At 46.4% G+C, this 27,405-nt stretch overlaps 1 protein-coding gene across 1 annotated transcript in view; it reads left to right on the top strand.

Moving 5' to 3' along the window:
* The first annotated feature begins 1,705 nt into the window (after positions 1–1,705).
* LOC123368720 (acyl-CoA 6-desaturase-like) overlaps positions 1,706–27,405 on the top strand; it is a 37,229-nt gene continuing 11,529 nt past the window's right edge. The window contains exons 1-8 of the mRNA XM_045013775.1: positions 1,706–1,969; positions 12,763–12,873; positions 14,413–14,610; positions 15,029–15,130; positions 17,429–17,554; positions 25,007–25,067; positions 25,586–25,662; positions 25,856–25,953. Coding sequence (XP_044869710.1) covers positions 1,763–1,969; positions 12,763–12,873; positions 14,413–14,610; positions 15,029–15,130; positions 17,429–17,554; positions 25,007–25,067; positions 25,586–25,662; positions 25,856–25,953 — 980 coding nt within the window. The 5' untranslated portion in view covers positions 1,706–1,762. The remainder of the gene's footprint in view (positions 1,970–12,762; positions 12,874–14,412; positions 14,611–15,028; positions 15,131–17,428; positions 17,555–25,006; positions 25,068–25,585; positions 25,663–25,855; positions 25,954–27,405) is intronic.

Below are 27,405 nucleotides of genomic sequence, written 5' to 3'. Positions count from 1 at the left end.
GGAGGCATGGGACCCAGGATTGGAATAATCACGGGGGCTGCATGACAGGATCGAGCAATGCTGGCAGAGCAATGCAGACACCCAGGGATGGCATATGAAGGGGCTGCATTGGCAGACAGTGAGTTACTTTGAAATAGTTGTTTGAGGGGGCAGAAACAGAAGAGAGGATTCATAGATTCCAAGGACAGAAGGGATAATTATGATAATCTAGTCTGACCAACCGCCTATGTAACATATGCTATAGAACTTTCCCCAAAGCAATTTTTTTGAACTACAGCATATCATTAAGAAAATGCAATCTTGATTTTAAAATTGTCAATGACAGAGAATCCCCACAATCCTGGTAAATTGTTCCAATGGTTAATTACCCTCACTGTTAAAAACATACTTCCACTCTCAGTATGTCTAGCTTCAACTTTCAGTCACTGAGTTTTGTTATACCTATGTCTGCTAAAATGAAGAGCCTATTACAAAATATTTGTTCCCCATGTAGGTTCTTATAGACTGGAAACAAGTCACTCCTTTACCTCCTCTTTGTTAAGCTAAATACCTTGAGATCCTTGAGTCATGCTGCTGCAGTTCAGGGTTGAGATGTATAGTAGCTCTATGGGGAAGTGGAATATCTGAGATGTAACAGGTGCACTTAATAAGAGTGCCATGATATGCCTGCTTCAGGTGAACCATAAGGTGTATTGGCAGAGCCATGCGGGTCAGGAGAAGAAGGGGATGGGTCAGGATTGGATTGCCCTGGAAAGTTGTCATAAATGTTCCTCCACACCTGAAGGAAGGTAGCGTAACTGCTGTGCCATTCTTTTTGCCTTTCAGCTGCAAAGCCCTGGCAACTAAGAATGGGGATCGTTTTATTATGAAATGCCCTGGGGGCTAAAGAAGAAGGGAATTCTCCTACCCGCTAATGAAATTGACACCAAGCACTGCCCCAAGCAAAGAACTGCCCTACAAAGAGATTAACCGCCTTGGCAGTGGAAGAAACTGCAATGCATTGGCCATAATTCAGCATGATCAAAGCGACCAAATCATGCTACAGTCTAAATGTCTCCTTCCTAAAACCGGCACTAATTACCAATGAGATGACAGCCCTGAACCAGCTTTCTAAAACCCAAGCCAAAATGCAAATACAAACAAAAATTAGAGGCGCATTAGAAATTACACCTCCCCCATCCCTTTGCTAGGTACCCCCTTCCTGCTGCCTCTCGTGAGGGAGCTGGCCCCAATCCCAGTGGGATACAATGTCAAGGCTTCTTCGGGTTTATGCTGGAATTCAGCCTGCTTTCCCCTTCGCAAGATTAACCCCAGCCAATGGCAGGCTCCGGCTCTGCTGGGAGGCGAGCTGGGATTGGTGCAGGAGCTCTGCTGATCACTGTGGACCCCCCCCCTCCCCCCCAGCCCCAGTGATGAATGGAGGAGGGATGCTGCTGGGAAGAGGGGGGCAGCTGGCTGAGGTTCCCACAGAGCAGGGTTATTAGCGGAGAGGGGGAGGCCTATCCGTGCAGGGAAGAGCAGCCTAGGGGGCACTTCAGAGCAGGCAGCGGGGCGGGGTAACTGCAAAGGGGCTGGCAGCGGAGAGGGAAGGGAAGACAAAGAGAAGCCAAGAGCGAACATGAGAGGCGGGAAGGGGGGAGAACAGGGGATCAGCTGAATTCATCCCGGGGGGGGGGGAAACGCTCTTCTTTCCTTCCAGCCGCTCCAGGAGGCGCAGGCAGCGGGCGGTTCGGGCCGGGGGAGCGCGGAGCCAGGGGCGCCCATGGGGAAAGGCGGGGAGAAAGGCGAGGAGGCAGGGGAGCGCGAGGCGCAGAGCCGGCTCTACAGCTGGGAGGAGATCCAGCGGCACAACCTGCGGACGGACAAGTGGCTGGTGATCGAGCGCAAGGTTTACAACATCACCACGTGGGCAGCCAGGCACCCGGGCGGCCCCCGGGTGATCAGCCACTACGCCGGCGAAGATGCCACGGTAAGACACAGCCGCCTCCGGGGGGCTCTGACACCTGCCCGCGGCTCGGGGGAAGGGGCGCTAGCGCCGGGCTGACCGCGGGGTAGCGCCGCTGAACTCAGCCGGGCGCACCGGCTGCGGAGCGGGTTGGGGGGGGGGGAATCGCGAGGCGTTCCCCCCACCACGCCCCCCAGGGTTTGCCTTTGGTCTGGTGCAGCCTCGGCCCTTTGAGTCCGGGATCAAGCGATCCCCAGTTCTCTCCCTGCCTGGTGGCAGGTGGCGCTCGCGTGGGGAGCCCCGCTAGCCAGCCCCCAAGACAGGGGTAAGCGGGGGGCAGCGCAGGCTCCGAAGTGGCTCTGGGGGGTGGGGGGTTAAGAGGGCAGAGCAGGGAGCCGCTTTCCTCTCTCCCCCAGGAGGCAGGTCTCTAGAGGCTCTGCCGCCGCTTTGTAAGGAAAGAACCGGATCCGTTTGCCACAGCTGCTGCACTGAGCTTTGCCTCCCGTTTCCATGGCTTCCAGCCCCAAGAGAGCGGAGGTAGCAGCTGCTGCAGGATCGGCCCGTGGCTCGCTGGCGGCGGGTTCCCAAACCACCTGGCCCAGGAGCGCAGCCACCGAGTCTGTGCTCCTCCCAGCCCGCCGCTCGCTGCCTTGTGGCTCTCCACACTGTGTGTGCCCCAGAGACGTCAGGGGGCCGGAGAGATCAAGCAGCGAGATGAACTAACCACTTGTGTACCGTGGCTGGGGCTCCTCAGCAGACGGGAGAGGTGGGTCTGACATCGTGCACTGCAGCTGGCTTTCCCCAGGTGTGCGTTTGCTGCAGGCCACTGGCGGTGAGGTTATTTCCAGTCACTCTCCTTAAAGTACAATGATTTCCTTTGCTGCCTCTGTGCCTTTGGAGCAAAGCCTCTGAATGAATGGGCTTTGCAAATGGGCCATATTCTTCTTTCAGCTGCATTAGCACAAACCCATTGAAACCAGAAGGGTTGCAGCAGCAGTACAAATGAGAGACTGCTTTGGCTCAGATGTCTCCAGTTTGTCACTCAAAGGGTATTTCATAGAATCATAGAATCTCAGGGTTGGAAGGGACCTCAGGAGGTAATCTAGTCCCACCCCCTGCTCAAAGCAGGACCAAACCCAACTAAATCATCCCAGCCAGGGCTTTGTCAAGCCTGACCTTAAAAACCTCTAAGGAAGGAGATTCCACCACCTCCCTAGGTATCCCATTCCAGTTCTTCACCACTCTACTAGTGAAAAAGTTTTTCCTAATGTCCAACCTAAACCTCCCCCTCTGCAACTTGAGACCATTACTCCTTGTTCTGTCATCTTCTACCACTGAGAACAGTCTAGATCCATCCTCTTTGGAACCCCCTTTCAGGTAGTTGAAAGCAGATATCAAATCCCCCCTCATTCTTCTCTTCTGCAGGCTAAACAATCTCAGTTCCCTCAGCCTCACCTCATAAATCATGTGCTCCAGCCCCCTAATTATTTTTGTTGCCCTCCGCTGGACTGTCTCCAATTTATCCACATCCTTCTTGTAGTGTGGGGCCCAAAACTGGACACAGTACTCCAAATGAGGCCTCACCAGTGCTGAATAGAGGGGAATGATCACGTCCCTCGATCTGCTGGAAATGCCCCTACTTATACAACCCAAAATGCCATTAGCCTTCTTGGCAACAAGGGCACACTGTTGACTCATATTCAGCTTTTCGTCCACCGTAACCCCTAGGTCCTTTTCTGCAGAACTGCTGCCCAGCCATTCGGTCCCTAGTCTGTAGCAGTGCATGGGATTCTTCCGTCCTAAGTGCAGGACTCTGCACTTGTCCTTGTTGAACCTCATCATATTTCTTTTGGCCCAATCCTCAAATTTGTCTAGGTCCCTCTGTATCCTAGCCCTACCCTCCAGCGTATCAACCACTCCTCCCAGTTTAGTGTCATCTGCAAACTTGCTAAGGGTGCAGTCCACACCATCCTCCAGATCGTTAATGAAGATATTGAATAAAAACTGTTAGGGGACGTGGTTCAGACCTGAGTCTGGGTTTGCAGCAGACTAGCGAGTCTGGCTCAAACCAGGCAGGGCCCTGAAGTCCCAAGCTGCCAGGGCAAGAAGGCAGGGACAGAAGTAGTCTTGGCAAATCAGTTGGCAGCCCCCAGGGGTCTCTGTGATCCAACCCATCACAGTGAGACTTTTAAGGCCCCTCAAAATAAATGGATTGAAGGAAGGATCCAGAGCAGGCTCTCTCCCTGGAAGCATTATGAAATGCATGTCGCGTATTTGGGGAATACATTATGAGAAAATGGAAGGGATATTGGTAGGGTAACCCTGGGGGTGGGGTGGAGGGACAGCTGAGTAGCAAGCAGAAGATGCTTCTTTGAGTCGCCCTCCAGTAACACCACATGAATCAGAAAGAGACAGCTCCTTGGCTGTAATCATGATGAGAGCGCGCCAGCCCCTAGAACAGTGGTTCCCAAACTTTAACAATCCCTTTCACTAAAATGTCAAGTCTCATGAACTCCCTCCTAGAAATGAATATTTCCAGGGATTTTCTCCCTTACCTCAGCATAAATTATAAAAGCAGTGATATTGGAAATATAAAATGTGTTTTATGACATGCTTATTACACACTGTTTATTAATGATTATTTATCATTACAATATGTTTATTACATTATGAAAATGGAAACACTCTTCCAAGATCTCACTTTTGTAGCTTGTATCAGTTTTGATTAAGCCTGTTATAAGACAAGGCTCCTATCAGAGGCGCCAGTAGAAAAAAAGAGTGTGGGGGCAAAGCCTGCTGCACCTGGGGTCTGGGGGGCACCGCCGGAAAAGTGGTGGGGGCCAGCCGCGGCCAGAAAAAAAGGGGAGGGACCTGCGGGGTGGTTCATACCGATGCAGGGGCAGCACTTGACCCTCATTGCCCCCCCATACTGGCGCCTCTGGCTCCTATGTTTCATCAAGGAGTATCAGATATGAAAGAGCATGAAGGCATTTAAGAAGCCAAATCAAAGAGTTCCTCCTATGCAAGCATTCAGGTCTTGAGCAGTCCAGGCAAACAGTGCACGTTACAACAAAGCTTAAACTTTTCTTCATAATAATTTAAAAACAACACTAGCAGCCTATTTAATTTTAAAAACAGCAAAAAATATCCACCTCCCTTTTGTATTTTGTATAAGGAGTCTTGAAGTTTAAATCTCCTCAGTGTGATAGAGATGCTTGCTTTGATCTGCTTAGCTCTTGGAAGTCCCCAAGGTCCTGTGCTGCCCGGGGTCCCTATGGACAGCTCTGTCTGCCATTAGGGAATTTTTTCCCAAGAACCCCCTATAATATTTCGTGCACCTCCCAGGGGTTCATGAACCCCAGTTTGGGAACCACTGCCCTACAAGATTCATTTTTTCCATGAACGAAATGATGCTAATCAGATATTCTCTATAATTTCCTTTGTGATTCAAGTGCTCCTTCTTTTTTCTCAGAACCTTTGCTCTGAGTGGCTGATTCTCCATGACCTGGCAGCAAGAGTCCTTGGACATTCACCCCCAAACATTAATTCTGGTTACCATCATCCTCCCTTACTTCCCTTTTGGGTCATCTTCCGGAGGTGATGTCAGTCCCACAACAGGAGTGAGGAGGAAGGAGTCTAGTGACTTGCATTAACATTTTGAGGGAATACCCATGGAGGCTTGTTGTCAGATCAGGGGAAGGATGGACCAGTGGTTAGGGCACTAGCTCAGGGCTGGAAGAGCTGGTTTTAAGTCCCTGTTCTGCCACAGACTTCCTGTGTGACCTTGGGCAGGTCACTTGACTCCCTATATCTCAAGCTCCCATCTGTAAAATAGAAATAATAGCACTTCCCTACTTCACAGGGACGTTGTGAGCATAAATACAGCAGAGATTGTGAGGTGCTCAGATACTACAGCAATGGAGGCTATATAGGTATACAGACGCTCCCCGACTTACGCAAGCATTCCATTCCGGAATGCCTTGCTTAACTCGAATTTTGGATAAGTCGGAAACGTATACCCGACAATTATGCAAAAAAAACCCAACTCCTCCCCCCCATTTCTAGCTTTGGAACTTTTTCCATAAGTGCGGATTTGTGTTAGTCGTGTTTGCGTAACCCCGGGGGCGTCTGTATAGGGTACATAGATAGAACTAATGACTCAGGACAAAGTTTGCTTGGTCTGGGTCAGAGGACCAAACAGAAAGAGTTCCAAACTGTACCCAATGGAAGCTTGTGCTGAAGGCCTTGTTGACATTGGGGATTTATCCCAGTTTCAGCCATTGGTGTAGCTATATCGGGGCTAACCCTTAGTGTCCACAAGGCAAACAACGATGATGGGAACCAGTGGGTCTCACCCCTGCTTGAAATGTGCCTGTGCAAATCATGGCTTTCCTTGCCCACACTGGGGGTTTGCACTGGTGCAGCCAGTGACTGAAATCAGGGCCAATCTCCCAACATAGTAAAGGCACAAACTGAACCTATCTGACTGCAAATCATCCTTTATGGTAACAGGCTTTCTCTTTGATCCTCACTTGCTTATAAAGAGGGATTGTATAGACACTTTGATACACACTAACCCAATAAGAGAAAGGTTTCTCTCTCTCTGGTTGAGGTGGAAAGGGATCAAATTGCTCCCAGAACTAATGGGAAAGTCCTGACTCCCTGAAAAATGGACATTATGTAAATCAGATTTTTGGGGGGTTTTTTTGGCTTACTTTATTCATGTTATTAGGCAGCATATTCTGCCTCTTCCCCCCTGTTGAGACTCTGGTATTTTACAGCTTTCCTAACCACTACATTGTTCCCATGGACTTTCTTTTTCTTTCTCCCCCTCCCCCTGCTGCCTCCCCACCTTCTGCCTGCTGCAGCCCTTGCTTCTCATACAGTGATGCTAATAGCCTCCTCTCTGTGTTTCTTTAGCCCCAACTTAAATGACTCAGATTGACATTCCCCCTTCTTCCTCCTTGCTCATCCACTTCCTCCAGCAAAATTGAGGTGGACAGAGCAGTTTTAGGGCCTGATCCAAAGCCTTTTGGAGTAAACTGAAAGACTCTCTGACTCCAACAGGCTTTGGATCAGGCTCTTAGCCCAGTATTTTCAGAAGGGTTCAGCACCCACAATTTAGGACAGATTTTGAAAAGAGCTCATCTCCTTGTGACATTACACCCCATGAGGTTTTATGGAAATATGCTTATGAATGTATATATGACATAACTGGAATATGTTTTATGCTACATATGTCATGTAACATATCTCTGTAAAGGTTATCATCTACTGAATACATTCCTCCTATTGTATGCATGTATAATTTTTGTACTTGAAGTTAGGAACATTGGCTGTATACTTGCTTGATTTCTAAGTAGGCTTAGTTAAGCATTTGGTCAGCTTCTTGAGAAGGGAATGTGCAAGTTAAGTGCCTAATCAAGAAGCACTTAATGGACAATGGATCTTGGAAGGCTGCAATCCACATAAGAAGTTTACTTGAGGACCTTCAAGGCGGCATGTGAACCATGGATGCTACCTGTAAGTTCTGAGTCATACATGGACATGTGACTTGCCCATGTGACTCCAAAACTCCATCTTGTAGCTGGGATTCTACACAGGGGGTGGGAGAGGTGTCCACCCACAAGAGAAAGTCTATTTAAACCTCTGGGAGACCCCTCCATTTGGTCTTCAGCTGGCTCAAGAGATAGCCTCTTCACCCCCAAGGATACCTGAGAGAAACTGGAACAAAGGACAGTAACTACAGGGGGTATGAGTGATTTCTGGACCCACATTAGAAGGAGACTAGTCTGTAAAAGGAGGCTTACCGGAACAGCTGTGAGGGTGAGGTTTTATCTGTATTCAGTTTTCTTACTGTATTAGGCTCAGACTTGCGTGTTTTATTTTATTTTACTTGGTAATTCACTTTGCTCTGTCTGTTACTACTTGGAACCACTTAAATCCTACTTTCTTTATTTAATAAAATCACTTTTTTACTTATTAATAAACCCGGAGTATGTATTAATACCCGGGGGGGGGGGGGAGCAAACAGCTGTGCATCTCTCTCTTATCAGTGTTATAGAGGGTGAACAATTTATGAGTTTACCCTGTATAAGTTTTATACAGGGTAAAATGGATTTATTTGGGGTTTGGACCCCATTGGGAGTTGAGCATCTGAGTGTTAAAGACAGGAACACTTCCTAAGCTGCTTTCAATTAAGCCTACAGCTGTTAGGGGACGTGGTTCAGACCTGAGTCTGGGTTTGCAGCAGGCTAGATGGTCTGGCTCAAACCAGGCAGGGCCCTGAAGTCCCAAGCTGCCAGGGCAGGAAAGCAGGGGCAGAAGTAGTCTTGGCACATCAGTTGGCAGTTCCCAAGGGGGTTTCTGTGATCTAACGCATCATACTCCTATACAGGTCAGTTGTGGATAATGAAGCACTTGAAAATCTGGCCCTTACTGTTTAGACCAATAGGAACATAGGACTGAAAGGGACCAGCTCTAAATTACAGACCCCAGTCCCCTGCTATCATAGGCAACTCCATCATATAATTCCATTCATTAACATAATAGCTCCAGCTTAAAACTAGTTAGGTTGTTGGCCCCTACTACTCCTCTAGGAAGGCTGGTCCCAAACCTCACTCTGGTGATAAGAAACCTAATTTCCAGCCCTTCTCTGCACTTGTTCCAATTTGAATTCATCTTTCTTGAACACAGCTGTTCATAATTATGCACAGCATTCTTACCAGTGCCTTGTACAATGGCATTAATGCTTTCCTGTCTCTACTAGAAATATTTTACCTGATACATCCTAGGATGGTATTTGCTTTTTTCAGAGCAACATCACATTGGTGGCTCATAACCATCTTGTGATCAACTGATACTTCCAGATCTTTTCCCTCCTCTATCATTTCCAATTGATGAGGCCCCAGTCTACAGCAGAAATTCTTGTTATCAGTCCCTACGTGCATGACCTTACACTTCTATGCTATTAAATTTCATCCCATTCCTCGAGATCATCCATTTTCCCCCGTATGATATTCCAATCCTCCTCTTCATTGACAATGACTCCCAATTTTGTCTTCTTTATTGAGAACTGAGGCAAAGTATTAATTTACTGGGGATATATCTAGATTATCTTTAATTTCTATCCCATTCTCACTGCACAGCAGCCCCACTTCTTTTCTTGTTCTCTTTTTAGTTATACTGCTAATGAACCTTTTAGTGTTTGTTTTAATTTCTTTGACAAGGTCCAACTCAGCTTGACTTTTGGCAATTCTCACTTCTCCTCACACTTTCTGACCTCCATGATGCAGCTTTTTTAGCTGATTAATTGCTTCTTCTATTCCTTGTAGGCTTTTTGTTTACTCATCTCCTTTATGACGTGGTTGTTCATCCAGCTAAATCTGGAGCACTTCCCTACAAGTTTTTCCCCCTTGCTTGGGATGCAAATTCCAGACAGTTTTTGCACTGTTGAATTAAAGAAATTCCAAGCCCTCTCCACATTTAAGTCGCTGAGCTGTTTGGTCCACCTGACTTCACTAATTAGTTCCCTTAATTTCTCAGAGACTGCCCTTTTGAAGTAAAAAAAACATAGCAGCCAACCTGTTTGGATTATCCTTCAATTGAATTTAAACCAAGTCAACTTGTGATCACTCGATCCAAGGTTTTTTCCTATGACCAGCTCTTCTATAATGTCCCCACTATTTACCAAAACCAAGTCTAAAACAGCATCAACTCTTGTGGGCTCAGTGATGGTTTGGTGAAGAAATCTGTCAGCTACCACATCCAGGAGTAACTGGGCCTTACCATTATTGGTAGCATTTTTCTCCAATCTATATCTGGGAAGTTAAAGTCTCTCAAAATGGCACAATTTCCAGTAGTATTTAGTGATGTTCTCTAATAATATTTAAGTGTTCTCTATTCATATCCAAATCCAACCCTGGGGGTCTGTATCTAACCCCTGACAGTACCCCAGTAGAACCTCTTTTGCAATCCTTCCTAACAAACTGTTATCACTTCTTGTGTCTTTACAGTCCTCCCTTCTTTCCTCTCCCATGTCTTCAAATCCCCATCTGAACTCCACCATCATCTCCAGGTGGATCTCTAGCACTTGGATCTTTTCTGCCATGAGTTCTATCTGGTGGCATGTCATATGTAAATAGCTTTCATCAGGTACCCATTCAAAGATATTATACAACCCGCAGCTTCTGCATCCAGTCTTTGTCTCCACTTCTCCTCAGGATACCTCTAGGGCCGCCTCCATAGCCATCATTGTCTTTTCTTTCTAGTCCCTTACCTTAAAGAAGAAAGGATGAAAATCCCCTGAACTCCCTCCTACAGACTCCCAAGTTTTCTGTACTCTGTTTGCTAGGCCCTTCTCAATAGATGGACTTAACACTCCTGCATTCTATTCCAGGCTCGGAGACCTTGGCCAATACCTTGTCTCCTTTGAAAATCTTAACCTTATTTCCTTGGGTGACACAGTGACCACATTAGCCAGTCTCAGTGTGTGAATAGTGAAAATCCACATGCTGGCAATGAGCTAGTTCACTAGGTAATGGACAATGTCAGGCAAAAGAAAACAAAGGCTGAGTCCCCTTGTGATCTCTCAAGCAAAGGGAAATACCATAGATAAGGAATTTGGCAATATAAACAAATAAGCAGGTTTCTGGTGGTGGCTCTTGTGACAGTAGATCTCAGTACCATGTGGACCTGTTGAAATTCACTGGGTGGAAGTTCTGTGAAGATTCTGGAGTGAATCCCAGAATTTTGCCGTAAAAGAAATGACTCAGCTAGAGGGAGGGATCCTCGCTTTTGAGAAACTCCCCACCCCACTGCCACTTTCGGCCACATTCTGGCCAGATCCTGTGGTTGGAGGGGTGTGTAAAACTAAAGTGCCGGTCAGAATCCCATCAGGAGTATAGTCCCTTTTCCCTGCCAACACTTGTGGGAGCTAGGTACCTAAAACTGAGCAGGAAAGGGTTGGATGGAGGAAGAGTCAAGGTTTTGCCGCCAATGGAACTGGCAAAGCACAGAGAGGAACATTTGTTACACACATGCAGTGTACACTGACGGGTGAGCCCCATGCAGAATTCTGGCTGACACAGCAACTTGGCCTCTGCATCCCATCCAGGGTCTCAAGGTAGCAGAGCCAGAACCTTGCACATTGTAAGGAGGGAACTATCCAACACCTTGAAAACTCTGAAAACCTCTCTGACAAATGGATTTATCGTTTTCCCCTCCACTGTGTGGGAGCTGGCATGTTCTTGGTGCATAAGTGGGGGTCAATTTTATGAATTTGCTGGGGTCCCAGTCAGATTTTAAAACTGAAATCTAACCATCAGATTTGCCAGTTGGATAAATATTATAGCCAGTATCTGAACAGAATTTGATTTGGATAACCCTTTTTTATTGCATCCAGGGAACGTTCGCTTACTAATGTTAACACAAGGTTTTTCTCAGGTCAGCTTTTACCTTGCACAGTATTTCTGAGACCAGGCTGCTTAGGGCTTGTCTACACAGAGACTTAGGGTATGTCTACACTACCCGACGGATTGGCGGGCAGCGATCAATCCAGCAGGGGTGGATTTATCACATCTAGTCTAGTCTAGTCTAGTCTAGAAGCCAGAGTGTAAATCTGTAGCACACTAGCTTGCCATGCACTAACTGGCTAGGTGGACCCTGCTACTGTGCATTAAAAGTTCCATACTGTACTTTGACATACTGCTGTTTCAGTACTACGGATGTTTTAGGGTATGTCTACACTGGGAGTGAGTCTCCCAGGCCAGATCCACACACTTGTGTTAGTGGGACTCAAACTAGCGCATTAAAAATAACTGTGTAGACAGTGCTTTGATGTTGCACCTTGGGCTGGAGCTCAGGCCTGGGCATTCAAGCTTTCAAGCCTGGAGTTGCAATTTCCCCCTTTTAAGCATTTTCATTGAACATTTTAGAGCTATACACAGGCTTTCAATATTCTTTTTCCTCTGGAATTCATATCACTTTTAGAATTACAGAAGGCTGTTGGTGTGCAGAGAGCACTGCCTATCACGGTGCCCAATATTGTCTCCTTGCTTACTTGTACTCCTCCATTTGTCTATATGCATCTGTTTTCACTTTCTCACACTTTGATTGAAAATTCCTTGGAGCCGGGATTGTCTTTTTGTTCTGGTGTTTATATTGTGCAATGGGGTCCTACTTTATTATTTTTTGAATTGTTGGTAATGCAAATAATAATACTAACTTAGAAAGAAAACCCAAAAAATCTTTAATCATTCCTCTAAATTTAGTGGACATCATCCATACATTCTTTGATTATATTTAATATCTTTCTTTTCAGATCCTTTAGAGACATTATACTGAAAGAATGAGACTGATCATCTTCATATTGAGAGATGTTTTTCTGATACATAAGGCAGACAAATTCACAGCTTCTAATTGGGGTGAAAGATATATTGGACTTCTTTTTGCCTAGGTGCTTAACTCCATTGAAATGAATGGGAATTAGGCACCTAGGAGCTTATGAAAATCGCTCTAGGTACCTATCTGCATCTTTAGGCATCAAAATACCTTTAAAACTCTGGCCCTATGTCTACAGACTGCATATTCATTCATCTGCTTCTAGCAGCATCTGCTAGAACCAGGAACACTGCACTGAAAGAGTTGCGTACTGTGGGTACTGACAGTGAACTGACACCAGAATTGGGGAAACTGCTGGGTAATGTGGGGGAAACCCTGAGGAGAAGTCATTACTGGGAACAAACAGGAAACGACCAGTGTGCAGTGAGCAATCGCTTTTATTGAATCCCATCTGTCTGCCTGTGTTTCCAATCCAGGATGCTTTCTGGGCCTTTCACCTCAACCCCAGCTTTGTGCAGAAGTTTCTCAAGCCATTACTGATTGGAGAGCTCGCCCCAGGGGAACCTAGCCAGGACCGAGGCAAAAACGTGAGTAGCTGCAAACCCCTCTCTGTGGGCTCTGTTTCTGGAGAAGAGTCTACAGCCTGATCATGCCGCAATTTATCTACAAAGCTGCCCTCCAGGTCCTGTGTGCAAAGCCACTACATATAATTCACAAGCCTTCTTCACTATAGAAAGCTCTAGCAAGTACAGGAAACTGCAGGGAAAGACACCCACAGTCAGACAGCTCTGTGAGGCCATGTGGATGTCCCAGTATTGACTGGTGCAGGGACAGGCAACACTTAGGTCAACTTCTCCTGACCTGCAGCACCCCCTGCTATTCCCCTCCTGCAGGCTTTCAACAGCTCTGCCTGTGCTGTTCAGGCCTGATCTGTGACAACTAAAGAAGAGCCTAGTTCAAACTTGCCGATTTGAACACTTGCAAACTTTGGATAAATATGGATCAAGATCTGGATCCAGTCTTTGTGGCTGGAGTTCATCTCTAGTCAACAATCCTGTTGCTCAAATTTTCATGACCTGGGTCTGCCCATCGTTCCATATTGCATGTCAGTTTTGTGCTATGGACAAAAGGCCATGAGGCCATCAAAACAAGACTGCTTGTCATCTAAAGCAGATTTGAACTCTCTTCCATCCTCTGCTCCATACCATTGACCATGCAGCCCACTACTCTGGACTTCATATGGGATTATTCTGATTAGCTCTCAGCAATGGAGAAGTCTGTGAAAGTGGCCATGTTTGTGGAGTAAGTGGCAATAACACCAATGGGTGAGATGAAACAAACTGCTCGCTCTAAGCACTGTGCTTATGAAGCTGTAACACAGCAGGGCCCTTTATCCACCCCACGTCAATGTGTCCAGCTCTATGCAAGTCCCAAATGTTCCATTCATTCATTATTCAGACCCTGTGCACTGCACAACTGACTCCTAAAGTGAAACCCTTTCTCTTCCTTATTGTTCTTTAGCCTACTGAGTTGATGACATGCCTGTGTCACTGCTATTGTGCATGAATACATTAACCTGCATTACCTCTTGACCTGCTTTCATGAGTGACTGCATGCTAACTGAACACATCCCAAAGAGAACGGAGCTGCCTTGCCACTATACTCTCTCATCAGCAGAGGTTCAGGGTTATGCATAAGTGAAGAGACTGAATTCTCTCTTCCCCAAGAAGAGGGGAGATGTCCCTTTATAGCGTAAATGGAATGAATTACGGAGCACTGAGACTGGATAAAGGGAGAGGTGTTGGACCAGCTGGTGTAAATCGCCATAGATATATTGACTTCAGTGGGTCTCGGGTGACTTACACCAGCTGAGGATCTGGATTTTAATTGTAATTCAGAAGGTGGGGTAAGACCCATCAGGGTAGGGACTAGGATCAGGTTCCTGTGGGGGGCAGTGTAGAAATTCTGAAGACTGCGTGAGTACAGAGACTAATTCTTCTCCCATTCTGGGGAAGCTGATGGCTCCAAAACAGGCAGGGGTTAGTAGTGTGGAAGCCCAAGCTTGAATGGACACATTCACACATGTAAAGAAGGTGCACCTTAAATCTTGCATTTCCATTTTGCAGCCCCAGCTGGTGGATGATTTCCGGGCCCTGAGAAAGACAGCAGAGGATATGAATTTGTTCAAAGCAGATCCCTTATTTTTCTCCCTTTACCTGGCTCACATCATCATGATGGAAACTTTGGCTTGGTTACTAATTTCATACTACGGCACCGGCTGGGTCACAACTTTTATCCTTTCCTGCATCCTTGCAACCTCCCAGGTGAGAAATAGCACGGCGTAACGGGGGGGTAGGTGCTTCCATGACAGGTGACCTGTAAGTGCATCCAGTCGTTCAGAGCACCTCATGCCGGGACTATCACAACACTCACTTTGGAAGAACATTCATGAACCTCATGCACCCCTCAGCCCCCTCACTGTCTTGTTCTTGCTCATAGTGAGCCTAGTCACTGCCTCACACCCAGATGCATTGAGTCCACTGCCTGTCTCAGGTCTCCCTCCCATAGATCCAATATCAATGAAATTAATACAAAACTCTCCCCCTTCAACACTTTTTCTTTGCATAGGACTGTGCAAATTTCATACAGACACACAATACTTGCCTTCCACTCTGGGTGTCCTTTCTTACTTACCTTCGATTTCAAGCAGCCCTGTCACCCCTGGTCCTTTTTCCTCTGCAGGCCCAGGCTGGGTGGCTACAGCATGACTTTGGACACCTCTCTGTCTTTAAGAAGTCTAAATGGAACCATATCGTCCACAAGTTTGTCATTGGGCACCTGAAGGTAAAGGTCATTTGCTGGATGCCAGAACACACTGTGCAGAAAGGAAATGATTGCAGCGATGGAGACTGGAGATCCACTCCATCCCATTTCACAGACTCTAGGTGTAAAAGCTATAAACCCCAGCCTGCCAGTCGGATCTCACCCTTTCAGAGGGAGCAGCAGCAGGGAGGAAGAATTAGTGACAGATTCCAGGTGGAGTTCTTGGAGGCTCAGATCGGGGAGCCAGATCCTCAGCTGGTGTAAATCATCATAGCTCCAGTAACACCAATGGAACTATGCTGATTTATGCCAGCTGGGGATCTGGCCCATAAGATTGTTAAAATGAAGCATTATACAATCTCCTTTACTCCCCATTCTCCCCACTTTCCCTACATAAAGCCTGAGTAACGTGTTTATTGATTAAAATGACCATCCTGCCATCTCTTACCCATTCAGGACATTTTAGAACTTCAGTCGCGGATAGGGTCCAACACAAGAGTCCTATACAATACAGCTGGCAAAAGGATCCATCTACAGTGGGGAATCTTGTAGGAAGGGATGGAATGGTAGGCATTATTAGATGCACATTTAGTTTGCCCTTGGTCATTTTAACCACAGGCATGGACTGACCCCACTAGCAATAAAAAGTATTAAAAAGCAGCAGTGAGACAACACTGTGTCTAGACCCAAGGTGGGGCATCATCTATTGAAAACCACAGCAACAAGTAACCTCCTTGGCCACAGTTCTGTTCTCACCTTGTGGACGGTGTCCCTCTACTCCTCTTGAGGCCCAGCTTGGGTGGTACTGACCAGACATTTCCCAATTTGCAAGCAGCACAAATAATGCTCAATTGCTACCAACCAGTTTTAATGCAAGGAGAGGAAATAGGCAGTCCTAGCAGAAGCAGCCCATTCTTCCTGGTGTATACAAAGGGATTAAATATGGAGAGTCTCGTTTGCATGGACAGGGTTAAGCAAATTGCCAGATTTAGGGTCCAGATGAATTTTCTTCCTCGGGGCATATTTGGCAGTATAGAAAAAAACAAGGCAGGAGGCAGGCAAAATATCAGAGCAGAGAGATGATATCTCAGAGAGAGAGAGATCAGTAGGGATCTGGGGTGAAGAGGCAGGATTTCCCTTCCTCTAGAGCACTGAACAGGGGATAATCTTTTAGGATTAGATGGGCATAGCCTACATGATACAGCTCCTTTCCTTCTGGAGGAGAGGAGGGGCATTGTTGGACCTTTGCCCATCTCACAATTCTCTGTGTTCCTCCTTCTTCACTTTATAGATGATCACTTGCAGGTCCTGAACAGGGAACACCAAAAACCACAAAGCAATTTATTGCAGCAATCTAAAAACGAGGGCTCCCACATTGGGGTTGGCTAGTCCCTCACTGCCAACTTCCCAACAATGCCCCGTTATTCATAGCAACCAGAGCTCTCAGATTGCCCAGTCCTGGGACAACTGGTTTCCAACATGTGTAAGCAGGGGCAAGTAACCTCCGAATGCTCATTAACATGACTAAACTAAAGGCAGCTTTGTGAGATGGAGGCTCTCTGTCCACTCTGAATTCTTGGAAGCAGCCAGCTGCCCACAATGCTTATCACCAGTCACAAGGCAAGTGCTTTGCTGGCCTTCTGCCTGAGCATCCTTGGCAGTGGGATAGCGTGGCACTGTGTTTCACAAGTGACAGAGGAAAATGAGGATATAAGACCCTTATGGAACACTGTTCAGTCCTCTTTTTTTTAATACTCTCCATTAAAACCTTCTTAGAGACTGAAATAATATTTATTTCCTAGCCAGTTTTGTCTTTTTTCCATTGGGCAAAGAGGGATTCTTTTCATATTCTTTCTTCCATTGCATAAGCCAACATGGCTTTGCCTGCTTACGTCATTCTTGACATAATCAATGAAATGGGTGATGACACCGATGACAACAGAGCTCTGGGTAAAGGATTCTGTTTATCTTGTGTTTCCCCTGCTGGTGGGATGTCTGTCTGCCTGACTTTGCAGCATATAAATATTAGGAGTTACGTGTAAGCAAGGCTAACTTCTTTTTTCTCAAAGTGAGTGGCATTTTTTAAAAACGATTTACTAATCCAGACAGATCCAGATCCTCAGCTGGTACCAATCAGCCTATCAGAGCAGAGGATTTAGCCCCTTCACTCTTACAACAATTTCAAAGGTAGCTAAGAGTTTTGACATAAACTATATGTCATGGGTGATTTAGATTATACAAGTGAATGAATATCACAGCCGGGGGGATTAGTCAGAACCATGCCTCCCCATTTACTAAACATTTCCTCCCTCTTCCCAGGGTGCCTCAGCAAACTGGTGGAATCATCGTCACTTCCAACATCATGCCAAGCCCAACATCTTCAAGAAGGACCCAGATGTGAACATGCTGCATATTTTTGTCCTGGGAGATTCTCAGCCCGTTGAGGTAAGACAAGGAAGTGGTGTCTGCTGGTGGGCTTTAGATAACTTTTTCTGTGAGGTCAGAGGTTAATCACGGTCTGGAGGACCAGACCTCGGCTGTTAAGACTTCATCTTTGAGGAAATGTTCCCTGCATCTGTATTTTCTGATAGGAGTTTGGGTCAAAATTTGAGAAGATGTGACGGCCAGAAAGTTCAGTGGCTGATATAATTTCTCATGTCTGTTTTCAGCCCAAAGGTGAAAATATTTTTAGGTGGCTTGAGAGCTAGGGAATGAGAATGAAGAGAATGCAGAAATAGGGAAATTTTCATCCCATTGTTCTGAGATATCCAAGTGTGGAAAAAATGGTGCAGAATACTCCTTTGCTGACTTAACCTAAACAGGGTTTCTTTCTGTAATTTCCAACTTGTCATTGGTTTATTTCTTCTGTGAGGACAGGTACCTCTTGTGAGTAGTCAAAGCAAATTCCTTTAAAAAGTTGATCTAATATTGAAATAAATGCCTTACGATATTTGTGTACAAACAGGAGTCCTCACTTCATTGGAGCCTTGGCAAATTCTGTTTAGAGCAGATTGCATGGTAACATCAGAATAATGGTTTCCTCTTGTGTCTTCTGCTTGGGGAAAAACATGAGGAAACTCTATGGGTGGGGGGGGGAGAGACCTACATTAATGCAATTGTAGTGCTGATGTGTCAAACACCAAAGGCTTGGTTGTACTTCATGCCCTTATAGGGACATAGGGACATAGGCTTTGGGTCTGGTCATGAACAGGGGCGGCTCCAGATCCCAGCACGCCAAGCGCGTGCTTGGGGCGGCATGCGGCGGGGGGCGCTCTGCCGGTCGCCGGGAGGGCGGCAGGCGGCTCCGGTGGACCTCCTGCAGGCGTGCCTGCAGAGGGTCTGCTGGTCCCGCACTCCGGTGGACACGCCTGCGGGAGGTCCACTGGAGCCGTGGGACTGGCGACCGGCAGAGCGCCTCCCGCGGCATGCCGCCCTGCTTGGGGCGGCGAAATGTCTAGAGCCGCCCCTGGTCATGAAGGGTAAAAGGTGCTGCATGCTTACTTACTTCCCCCCTGGAGCAAGTGGGGGTAGGGCAGGGAATAAGTGAAGCTTTGGCTGCATTTCCCAATCACCACCCAGCAGAGCTGAGCCAGCATAGCAGGGTGAATGGTAATTTACTGCTGGTGTATTATACCCCTGAAGCAAGCGGCGAACACGGAGGGAATTGCAGCTCCCTGAGATGTAATTCCTTCCCGGGGCAATTCAAGCCTGGGTGGTGTCCTTGGGCCAGATACTGGACTATGTAAATCCATGAAGTCAATGGGGCTATATTGATTTACAACAGCTCAGGTTCAGAGCCATGGTTCCCAAGGCAACTATGAGTCAGCCACACTGCACACAGTAACTGTATCAAGGTAATGCAATTAAATCCAATTCTCTGGGGCCACAATATTTACTGTCTGTATTGTACAAAAACCTAAGGGAAGGGTATATAAAGATCAATAGTGGTATATGATGTATCAGCATAAGGACATGCAGCAAAAAAAGCTTAGAAAGCCAACACATGGATCTGAAACACCACGGCAACAGCATTTGTAACAAATGGAATATAGGAAGACATAAAAGAAAATACTGGTGCACACTCATGCCACCGCAACCCACTTTTAGGGCACAAAGAAGCTAATTCCAGATACATGATAGAGAGGCTGCCTAAAAGATGAGTTACCTGCACAGGTACTGAGAGTGTTCTACAGAAAGGTCTAACCATATGTCACTGAAATGAGTGGACCATAACAAACCACTAACCAACCATTACACTATGGTAGCTAGATATCAGGAGTCAGATCTTCAATTGGTGTAAATCAGTGCCACTCCATTGATGTCAATGGAGTTTGCCGATTTACACCATTTGAAGAGCTGGCCTCTGATAGTTAGGTTTTGAGGATCATGGGCCCATCACTGCACAAATAGCTGAGCAGAATGTGGGTGCTTATAGCAATGAAAGAATTGGTTCTGTCTTCCAAGATGAGTGTATGAAGTACGAGCGCTATATCAGTGCTTGGATGTGCGTGCACTCTTGTAGATTGAAACCTTACCCTAGTGCAGCCTTGCAGAACTTGGACCGCACTTAATTCCCTTCTCATAAATCTGTAATTCCTGAAATCACCAGTGCCCCACAGGCCATGTGAATGTATTACTGGTGAAAAGTGTTAGTCTGTTTGAACTCGGATGAAGACATGGAACAGGTCCCTGGAAGATGCCCCTCAATCAGAGAGAAGGGGACAAAATAGAAGAGGGGTCAATCAAGATGGAAATGAACAAGGGAGTGGGGAGAAATAGTAAGATTAAACAAGTAAGAGAAGAACACAAGTGTGGGAACACTGTCCAGACCACCCTAGACAACCAGTGACAGGGACTATTTCCAAGTCTGGGGTGGTGAGTGGAGACCACCAGGAACTAAAGGAACACCCCCTCAGATGAAGGAGAGGCCGAGGTCCCAAGTAATCAGTTGACAACAAAAGAAGGAAACAGGAATGAACATGCAGATCAAAGGTTTAAAGCAAGGGAACCCCAGATGGTGACACTGAGCTGAGAACCCCAGACAACTGGCAATGAGTGTTGGATTGATAGCACAGGAAACTCTCCCCTACCCACAGAAAAATCAGCAGCAGTTCAAGCTTCCCAACACTGCCCCATCCTTGTGTGAAGAAGTATTTCCTTGCACAGTGCACAGTCAACCTGTGGAACTCATTGCCGAAGTTGTGAAGGTCAGAACTATAACTGGGTTCAAAGAAGAATTAGATAAGTTCATAGAATATAGGTCCATCAATGGCTATTAGCTAAGGTGGTCAGGAACACAATCCCATGCTGTGGATATCCCTAAGCCTCTGACTGCCAGATGCTGGAAGTGGATGACAGGGGATGAATCACTCAGTGATTGCCCTGTTCTGTTCATTCCCTCTGAAGAGTATGTCATCGGCCACTATCGGAAGGCAGGATACTAGGCTAGATGGACCATGAGTCTGACCCAGTTTGGCCATTCTTATGCCTTAACCCAGATGGGAGGGATCACTCAGAGGGGAGAGGGCTTTTCAGACTATATAGCCTAGTCAATCTTTGGCCTCTCTGCTGCCACTGCCACCTACCATCACTAACAATTGGTGACAGTATTTTGTGACGGGGACACCTGTCCTCTGGAAACTAAATGAAAACCCTAGATTTAGTTCACATACTGGAGACTACCAAACAGCCACTGATCTGATTCCTCACTCACTTGTGCATGCCCACTCTTTTTATGGCTATTATTGTAATTGATCTTGACTGCCATAACTATTGATGTTGCTAAGAAACTTTATCCTCTGATTGCTGCAGACCTGTAGCGTGATACATTATAAAAGTGTAATAAAAGCCTTTTCAGCCAGTACTGCATACAGTATTAAAAGCTGTTAATTCTGCACAGTTTGGCTGAGTTACAGATGCTGTGGGGAGACTAATTATGAATTTCTGACTGTCGGTATACTTACATCTCAAACTTAACATTGCAGAGGTGCAGTTTTAATGGATTGAATTGTATCTTAGGGAACATTGACACAGCAACAATAAAATAATAATAATCTTGCAGCAGCGAGTCTCAGAGCTTGTGTTAACTACTCAGCCATATAGAGCTCACATTGTAGAGCTAAGAATGGCAGGGTAGATGTTCAGGCTCAGCTAGAGCCTTGGGCTCAGGCTGGAGCCCAGGCTCTGAGACCTGGTGTGACAGGTTGGATCACAGAAAACCCCTTGGGAACTGCCAACTGATTTGCCAAGACTACTTCTGCCCCTGCTTTCCCTGCCTTGGCAGCTTGGGACTTCAGGGCCCTGCCTGGTCTGAGCCGGACCCTCTAGCCTGCTACAAACACAGACCCGGGTCTGAACCACGTCCCCTAACAGCTGTAGGCTTAATTGAAAGCAGCTTAAGAAGTGTTCCTGTCCTTAACACTCAGATGCCCAACTCCCAATGGGGTCCAAACTCCAAATAAATCCATTTTACGCTATATAAAACTTATACAGGGTAAACTCAAATTGTTCGCCCTCTATAACACTGATAGAGAGAGATGCACAGCTGTTTGTCCCCCCAGGTATTAATACATACTCTGGGTTAATTAATAAGTAAAAAGTGATTTTATTAAATACAGAAAGTAGGATTTAAGTGGTTCAAAGTAATAGCAGACAGAACAAAATAAATTAACAAACAAAATAAAACACGCAAGCCTATGCCTAATACAGTAAGAAATCTGAATACAGATAAAACCTCACCCTCAGAGCTTTTCCAGTAACCTTCCTTTTACAAACTAGTCTCCTTCTAGTCTGGGTCCAGCAATCATTCACACCCCCTGTAGTTACTGTCCTTTCTTCCAGTTTCTTTCAGGTATCCTTGGGGGTGGAGAGGCTATCCCTTGAGCCAGCTGAAGTCCAAATGGCGGGGTCTCTCAGGGGGTTTAAATAGACTTTCTCTTGTGGGTGGAGACCCCCTCCTCACTCTGTGTAGAATTCCAGCTACAAGATGGAGTTTTGGAGTCACATGGGCAAGTCACATGTCCATGCATGACTCAGAACTTACAGGTAGCAGCCATGGTTCACATGCTACCTTGAATGTCCTCAAGTAGACTTGTTATGTGGATTGGAGCATTCCAAGATCCATTGTTCGTTAAATGTTTCTTGATTGGGCACTTAATTTGCACATTCCTTTCTCAAGAAGCTGACCAAAATCTTTACTAAGGCTACTTAAAAATCCAGCAAGTATACAGCAAACATTCATAACTTTGAATAGAAAAATGATACATTCATACAAATAGGAGGAATAGATTCAGTAGATCATAACCTTTGCAGAGATATGTTACATGGCATATGTAGCTGTAGCAGGGTGGACCTCTGCTCCTGGTTTGAAGGGGTTTAAAAAATGGCCTGGCAGGGCTTGAGAGCTCCTGCTCTCAAAGCTGGGCTGATCAGGGAAGTGTCTGCAGCTGGAGCCACGCCCCAAACTGAGCAACAGGGCCTTATAAGAAGGCAGGGAAGCCAGAAGCCAGACAGTCTCTGTCTGCCTTCAGAGAGAGAAGGGCCTGGCTGCAGGGAACTGAGACAAGGTACCTAGGGTGGAGCAGGGCTGGGGAAAGGCAGAGGAGCTGGGGAGCTCCAGCCTAGAAAGCCCCAGGCTGCGGCCTAGCATAGGGCAAAAGGTACTGGGGGTTGCAGGGGGCAACCTAGGGGTAGGCCAAGGCAGCAGGTCCAAAACCCCCTTTGCCGATGATGAGTACTGGATACTGCAGTCTGCCCCAGCGAATGGGGGCTAGATAGAGACTGGGCAGTAGCCACTACTGAGGCACAGTGGGGATAATAGGGTGGAGGTTCCCCCTGGGAAGGGGCAACCCGGTTAAAGGGGCACCAGGGGCCTGGGAGGGATACAGAGCCAGTAGTGATGGACAGGTGGATCACCGTCCTGCAGAGGGCACTCCTGGCTGGAACAGAGCTAATTCCCCAGAGCAACCAGTAGGAGGCGCTGCAGGGGTGAGTCTGACCCTGTTACAGTAGAATAAAACATATTCCAGTTATGTCATATATACATTCATAAGCATATTTCGATAAAGCCTTAGGGGGCGCACCATCACACCTGGGTCTTGGCTTCAGCCGAAGTCCGAAGATTTACACTGCTATATTTAGCCCCAAAGCACAAGCTGCTGAAGTCCAAGTCAGTTAACTGAGCTCTGGGACTCTCTGCCGCTGGATTTTTTTGCTGTGTAGACGTACGATAAAGTACTTTAGTTGCAATTACTGCACCCTGGCCTCTCATTGATATAATACTAGGGCCTAGAAGCAGAGAGTGAAATCAGCCCCCCCCCATTGTGCTAGGCCAGTGGCTCTCAAACTTTTTTACTAGTGACCCCTTTCACATAGCAAGTCTCGGAGTGTGACCCTCCCTTATAAATTAAAAACACTTTTTTATATATTTAACACCATTATAAATGCTGGAGGCAAAGCGTGGTTTGGGGTGGAAGTTGACAGCTCGCGACCCCTCATGTAATAACCTCGCGACCCCCTGAGGGGTCCCAACCCCCAGTTTGAGAACCCCTGTGCTAGGCCCTGTCCCTACCCTGAGGTGTATACAACCCAAATAGATAAGACAGACAAAGGGGAGGAGGAGGAGGAAGGAAGAATTATCATCCCTGTTTTTCAGATGAGGAACTGAAGCAGATGAGGAAATTAAATGACTGGATCAAGTCATCCAGGAAAGCTGTGTAGAGCTGTGAATTAGCCTCAGATCTGAGTCCCACTCCAGTGCCTTACCCATTAGACCTGCCCTCCTCTTGCCTGAAGGATGGTTATGACACTCATGCATGTTTATTCGAGCTGGTTGATATTTTTTCCTCAAAATATTTAATTTGATGAAACGTGGCTTTTGACTAAAAATGTCACAGTACCTTTTCAATGTGGCCACAATTGTCCATTTCTTTCATGAAAACCTGAAGCCAGAACCCATCCATTTTTAGACAACTTGCTTTTCAATGAGACTTAGGCTTCTAAGTGCCTATGTCACTTTTGAAAACAAAATGTAGGCTCCTAAGTCAGTTAGGCATTGAAACACTGAGGCCTAAAGGGAAAAGTCGATCTAAGCTACGCAATTTGAGTTATGTGAATAGCGTAATTCAAATCGACGTAGCTTAGATCTACTTACCGTGGGGTCCACACTAGGCTGTGTCAACGGGAGACACTCTCTCGTCGACTCCCCTTCCTCTTCTCAATCTGGTGGAGTACTGGTGTCAACATCCAAGCTCTCAGCAGTCGATTTAGCAGGTCTTCACTAGACCCGCTAAATTGACCCCCGGTGGATTGATCACCACAGCATCGATCCTGGCTATCATGTAGACAAGCCCTGAGTGGAGCAACACCTTTAAAACTCTGGGCCTCAGTCTCTCGCCCTCAGTTCCCCCTCTGTAACAGCAGGATAACAGTGTTTCCCTACCTCATGGTACATGAAAGACTGAGAGGTGCTCAGGTACTTTGGTAATAGGGCCAAATAAGTACTTGAGATAGATGCTTTTAAATGGGAGCTTGCAGCTAGCGTAGATAGAGAAGTCATGATTAAACATGTTTTAGCAGGGCAAGATCAACCCTGACAACAATCAGTTAACACGTCTCAAAACATGACCTATTTTCCTACTCTAGACATAGCCTTGGAGAAGGAAGTACTGTATGCTAAGACAGCTTTCTAAGGGCTTGCTCCTGCTCCATGTAAAGCAATGGCAAAACCCTCATTGCCTTCAGTAGGGTAGGATTAGGCCATAAATCCTCAGCTCTGACTAAAGAGAGTTAACCAAATATAAAGAGGTGTCATTGAGAGTCTCCGCCCGTGGAGAGTTTTCTCATATCCATGGGTGTAATGAGCTAAGACAGTTCTCTGTCATTTGTCTCCCCCTCCAGTATGGCAAGAAGAAGCTGAAATACCTACCTTACCACCACCAGCATGAGTACTTCTTCCTAGGTGAGCATGCCCCGGCCCCCTTCACTTCCTTATATGGTGAGATAGAGGGGATGTATCTTTACCTTGCAGCTCCCTTTTGCCTCAGCAGAGCTATTCTTCACTTCCTAACTAATCCCTCCCTATCTAGGGCCCGCTATCCCTTTCACAGTTTAATTGCAATAGACACAGGCACCTCAGTTCCTCCATGACATCATCATTGAGATCCATGGATCCTTATCACCACCAAAGAGGCTAAATAAAGTGAGACAAGTGACCAAGTCTAGGAGGCAGCCCCCAGTAGATGAACATGTCAGCAGAAGTCCTGGGCTTGCTCATTGTTGGTCTAGAATCTTCCATACCACAAGGTGAGCAGGACATGGAGGAAATACCTCCTCTCTTTGCTGAGAGACAGTAGCTGAGATCTGGTTTCCCCTTCACAAGCTCTTGCCTCAACTCTTACTTTCAGGCCCCCAGCATGTCTGTTCACCACATGTTACACACCTGTCTCCTTCATCTGCTGTCTTTTGTTTGCCTTTCAGTTTTCCCACCTTTCCTCATCCCCGTGTACTTCCAAATGCAAATCATCATGACCATGATCAGACGCAGGTTCTGGGCGGTGAGTGCAAAGTTGTCTCTGCTCTGTGTGTCAAACCATTTCCCACGTGGATGGTGGAGAGAACCTTATCTGGGGAGTGAGAGAAGAGGCTTCTGTCCACTCTGTAAAGAGAGCTGGCTTAAGGAGGGGTGTTGGTGGGGGTGAGGGGAGGGTATGTTGCCTGTAATGAATTATCTCTTCTTTCTTTCCCTAGGACCTGGCCTGGGCCTTCAGTTATTACATGCGCTATTTCATCATGTACATCCCTTTCTATGGAGTTCTGGGATCCCTGTTTCTCCTCACCTTTGTCAGGTAGGAGACACTGTTCTCCTCTCCCTTCAGACATGTGCCCCACCCATCCCACGTGATGAGCGATGTCAAGCTAACTCATCTATGCCATGCCATTCTCCTCATTAATTAAGATTCTCTCCCCTCATCTACTCCAATCTGTGCTACATCACACTGCCTTGACTAGCTTCTCTTGCCTCAATCTCTGCCAGAAGATTTGATTTTGGTATTTAGTCTCTCTCATCATCAGGAAATCCCTTGTGGTGGTGACGGCAGGCGGAGATGGGAATCTCCATTCCCTCCTTCCTTCCTCACTCATCCCCACCCATGTAGAGCTCCCACACTGGGTCTAAGTCACCTGAGGAATTTTGGATGTGGTTCCTTCCAGAGCCTCTCCCAAGTCAACTGGAAAGTACCTCAGGAATGAGGCATGGAGCTCCCTCCTCTAGGGACTGAATGTGCTGCCTCCACATTATGCCCAGCTCCTGCCCGCTCAGGGAGCGAGAAGTCAAATGCTGTTCCCCACATGGATCCCCTGCATGTAGCATGCTTTGCTGGATGACCCCTGGCCCAGGCACTCGCAGAGCCTTCGTTTTACACCCTAGTACAGAGACAGTGCTATGACTGACTAGACTGATGTTCCAGACTATAGGATTTTATTGACATCTCCACCCTGGAAGCAGTGACTGTGACTGCTAGCTCATGCCCCAAGGCTGGCCTGAATTTAGTTCCATTGTTAGGGTCCTCAGAAAAATAACGTTTTAAAAGAATTTTTGCAAAACTGTGTAAAAATCTTTAAATTGTAGGATCAGAATTTCACCTCCCATGTTATTTTAATGGCTTTGATCATTAGTTAGGAAAAATTCCCATTGATATCAATGGGCTTTGGATCAGGCCCTTAGAGAAGCGTGAACTTCAAAAGATTTCATTAAGTCATGATAAGCATCCATATGTTTAAAGGTTTAGCCAACCCCTTTTGTGTTAAATCCAGTTGAAAATCTCACAGTGGCAGACGCTGTAGCTAGATTTCCACTACTACTTTGTTTCAGTTGGATCACAAATGCAACAAGACCAGCTTTTCTCCCAGTAATGTGGTTAATGAAGCATCACCAAGTTTCCTTAAAATTCCTTATTTACATTTAAGACAATCAAGAAAGAGTCCAAGGAGTTTTATAGAGCAAACCAGCATTCTAATCAGTTATGAAATCTCTCCCTAGCTGCTCTCTCATTGGTCAGAGAAGCCAGAATTCTTATACTGAGTTACCACTTCTACTTAAGTTGCAGATGCAAACTCAGATAAAAGCATTTACTTCTGATGTGAGTCCAGGCACTTCTAGTCAGCAGGAAGACAGCAAGTTCAGATTGTTCTGATTAAGCTATTTGGCCCATATTACCCTTCAGTTGCTGGATTAAAACACCATTTGAAACAAATATGGTGTATAAAAACTCCTCTAGGCCAACATCAGGACCTTAGAA

The sequence above is a fragment of the Mauremys mutica genome, chromosome 4 (genome assembly GCF_020497125.1).
Source record: "Mauremys mutica isolate MM-2020 ecotype Southern chromosome 4, ASM2049712v1, whole genome shotgun sequence".
Taxonomy (NCBI): Eukaryota; Metazoa; Chordata; order Testudines; family Geoemydidae; genus Mauremys; species Mauremys mutica.
This window is presented reverse-complemented; position numbering and strand designations above follow the sequence as displayed.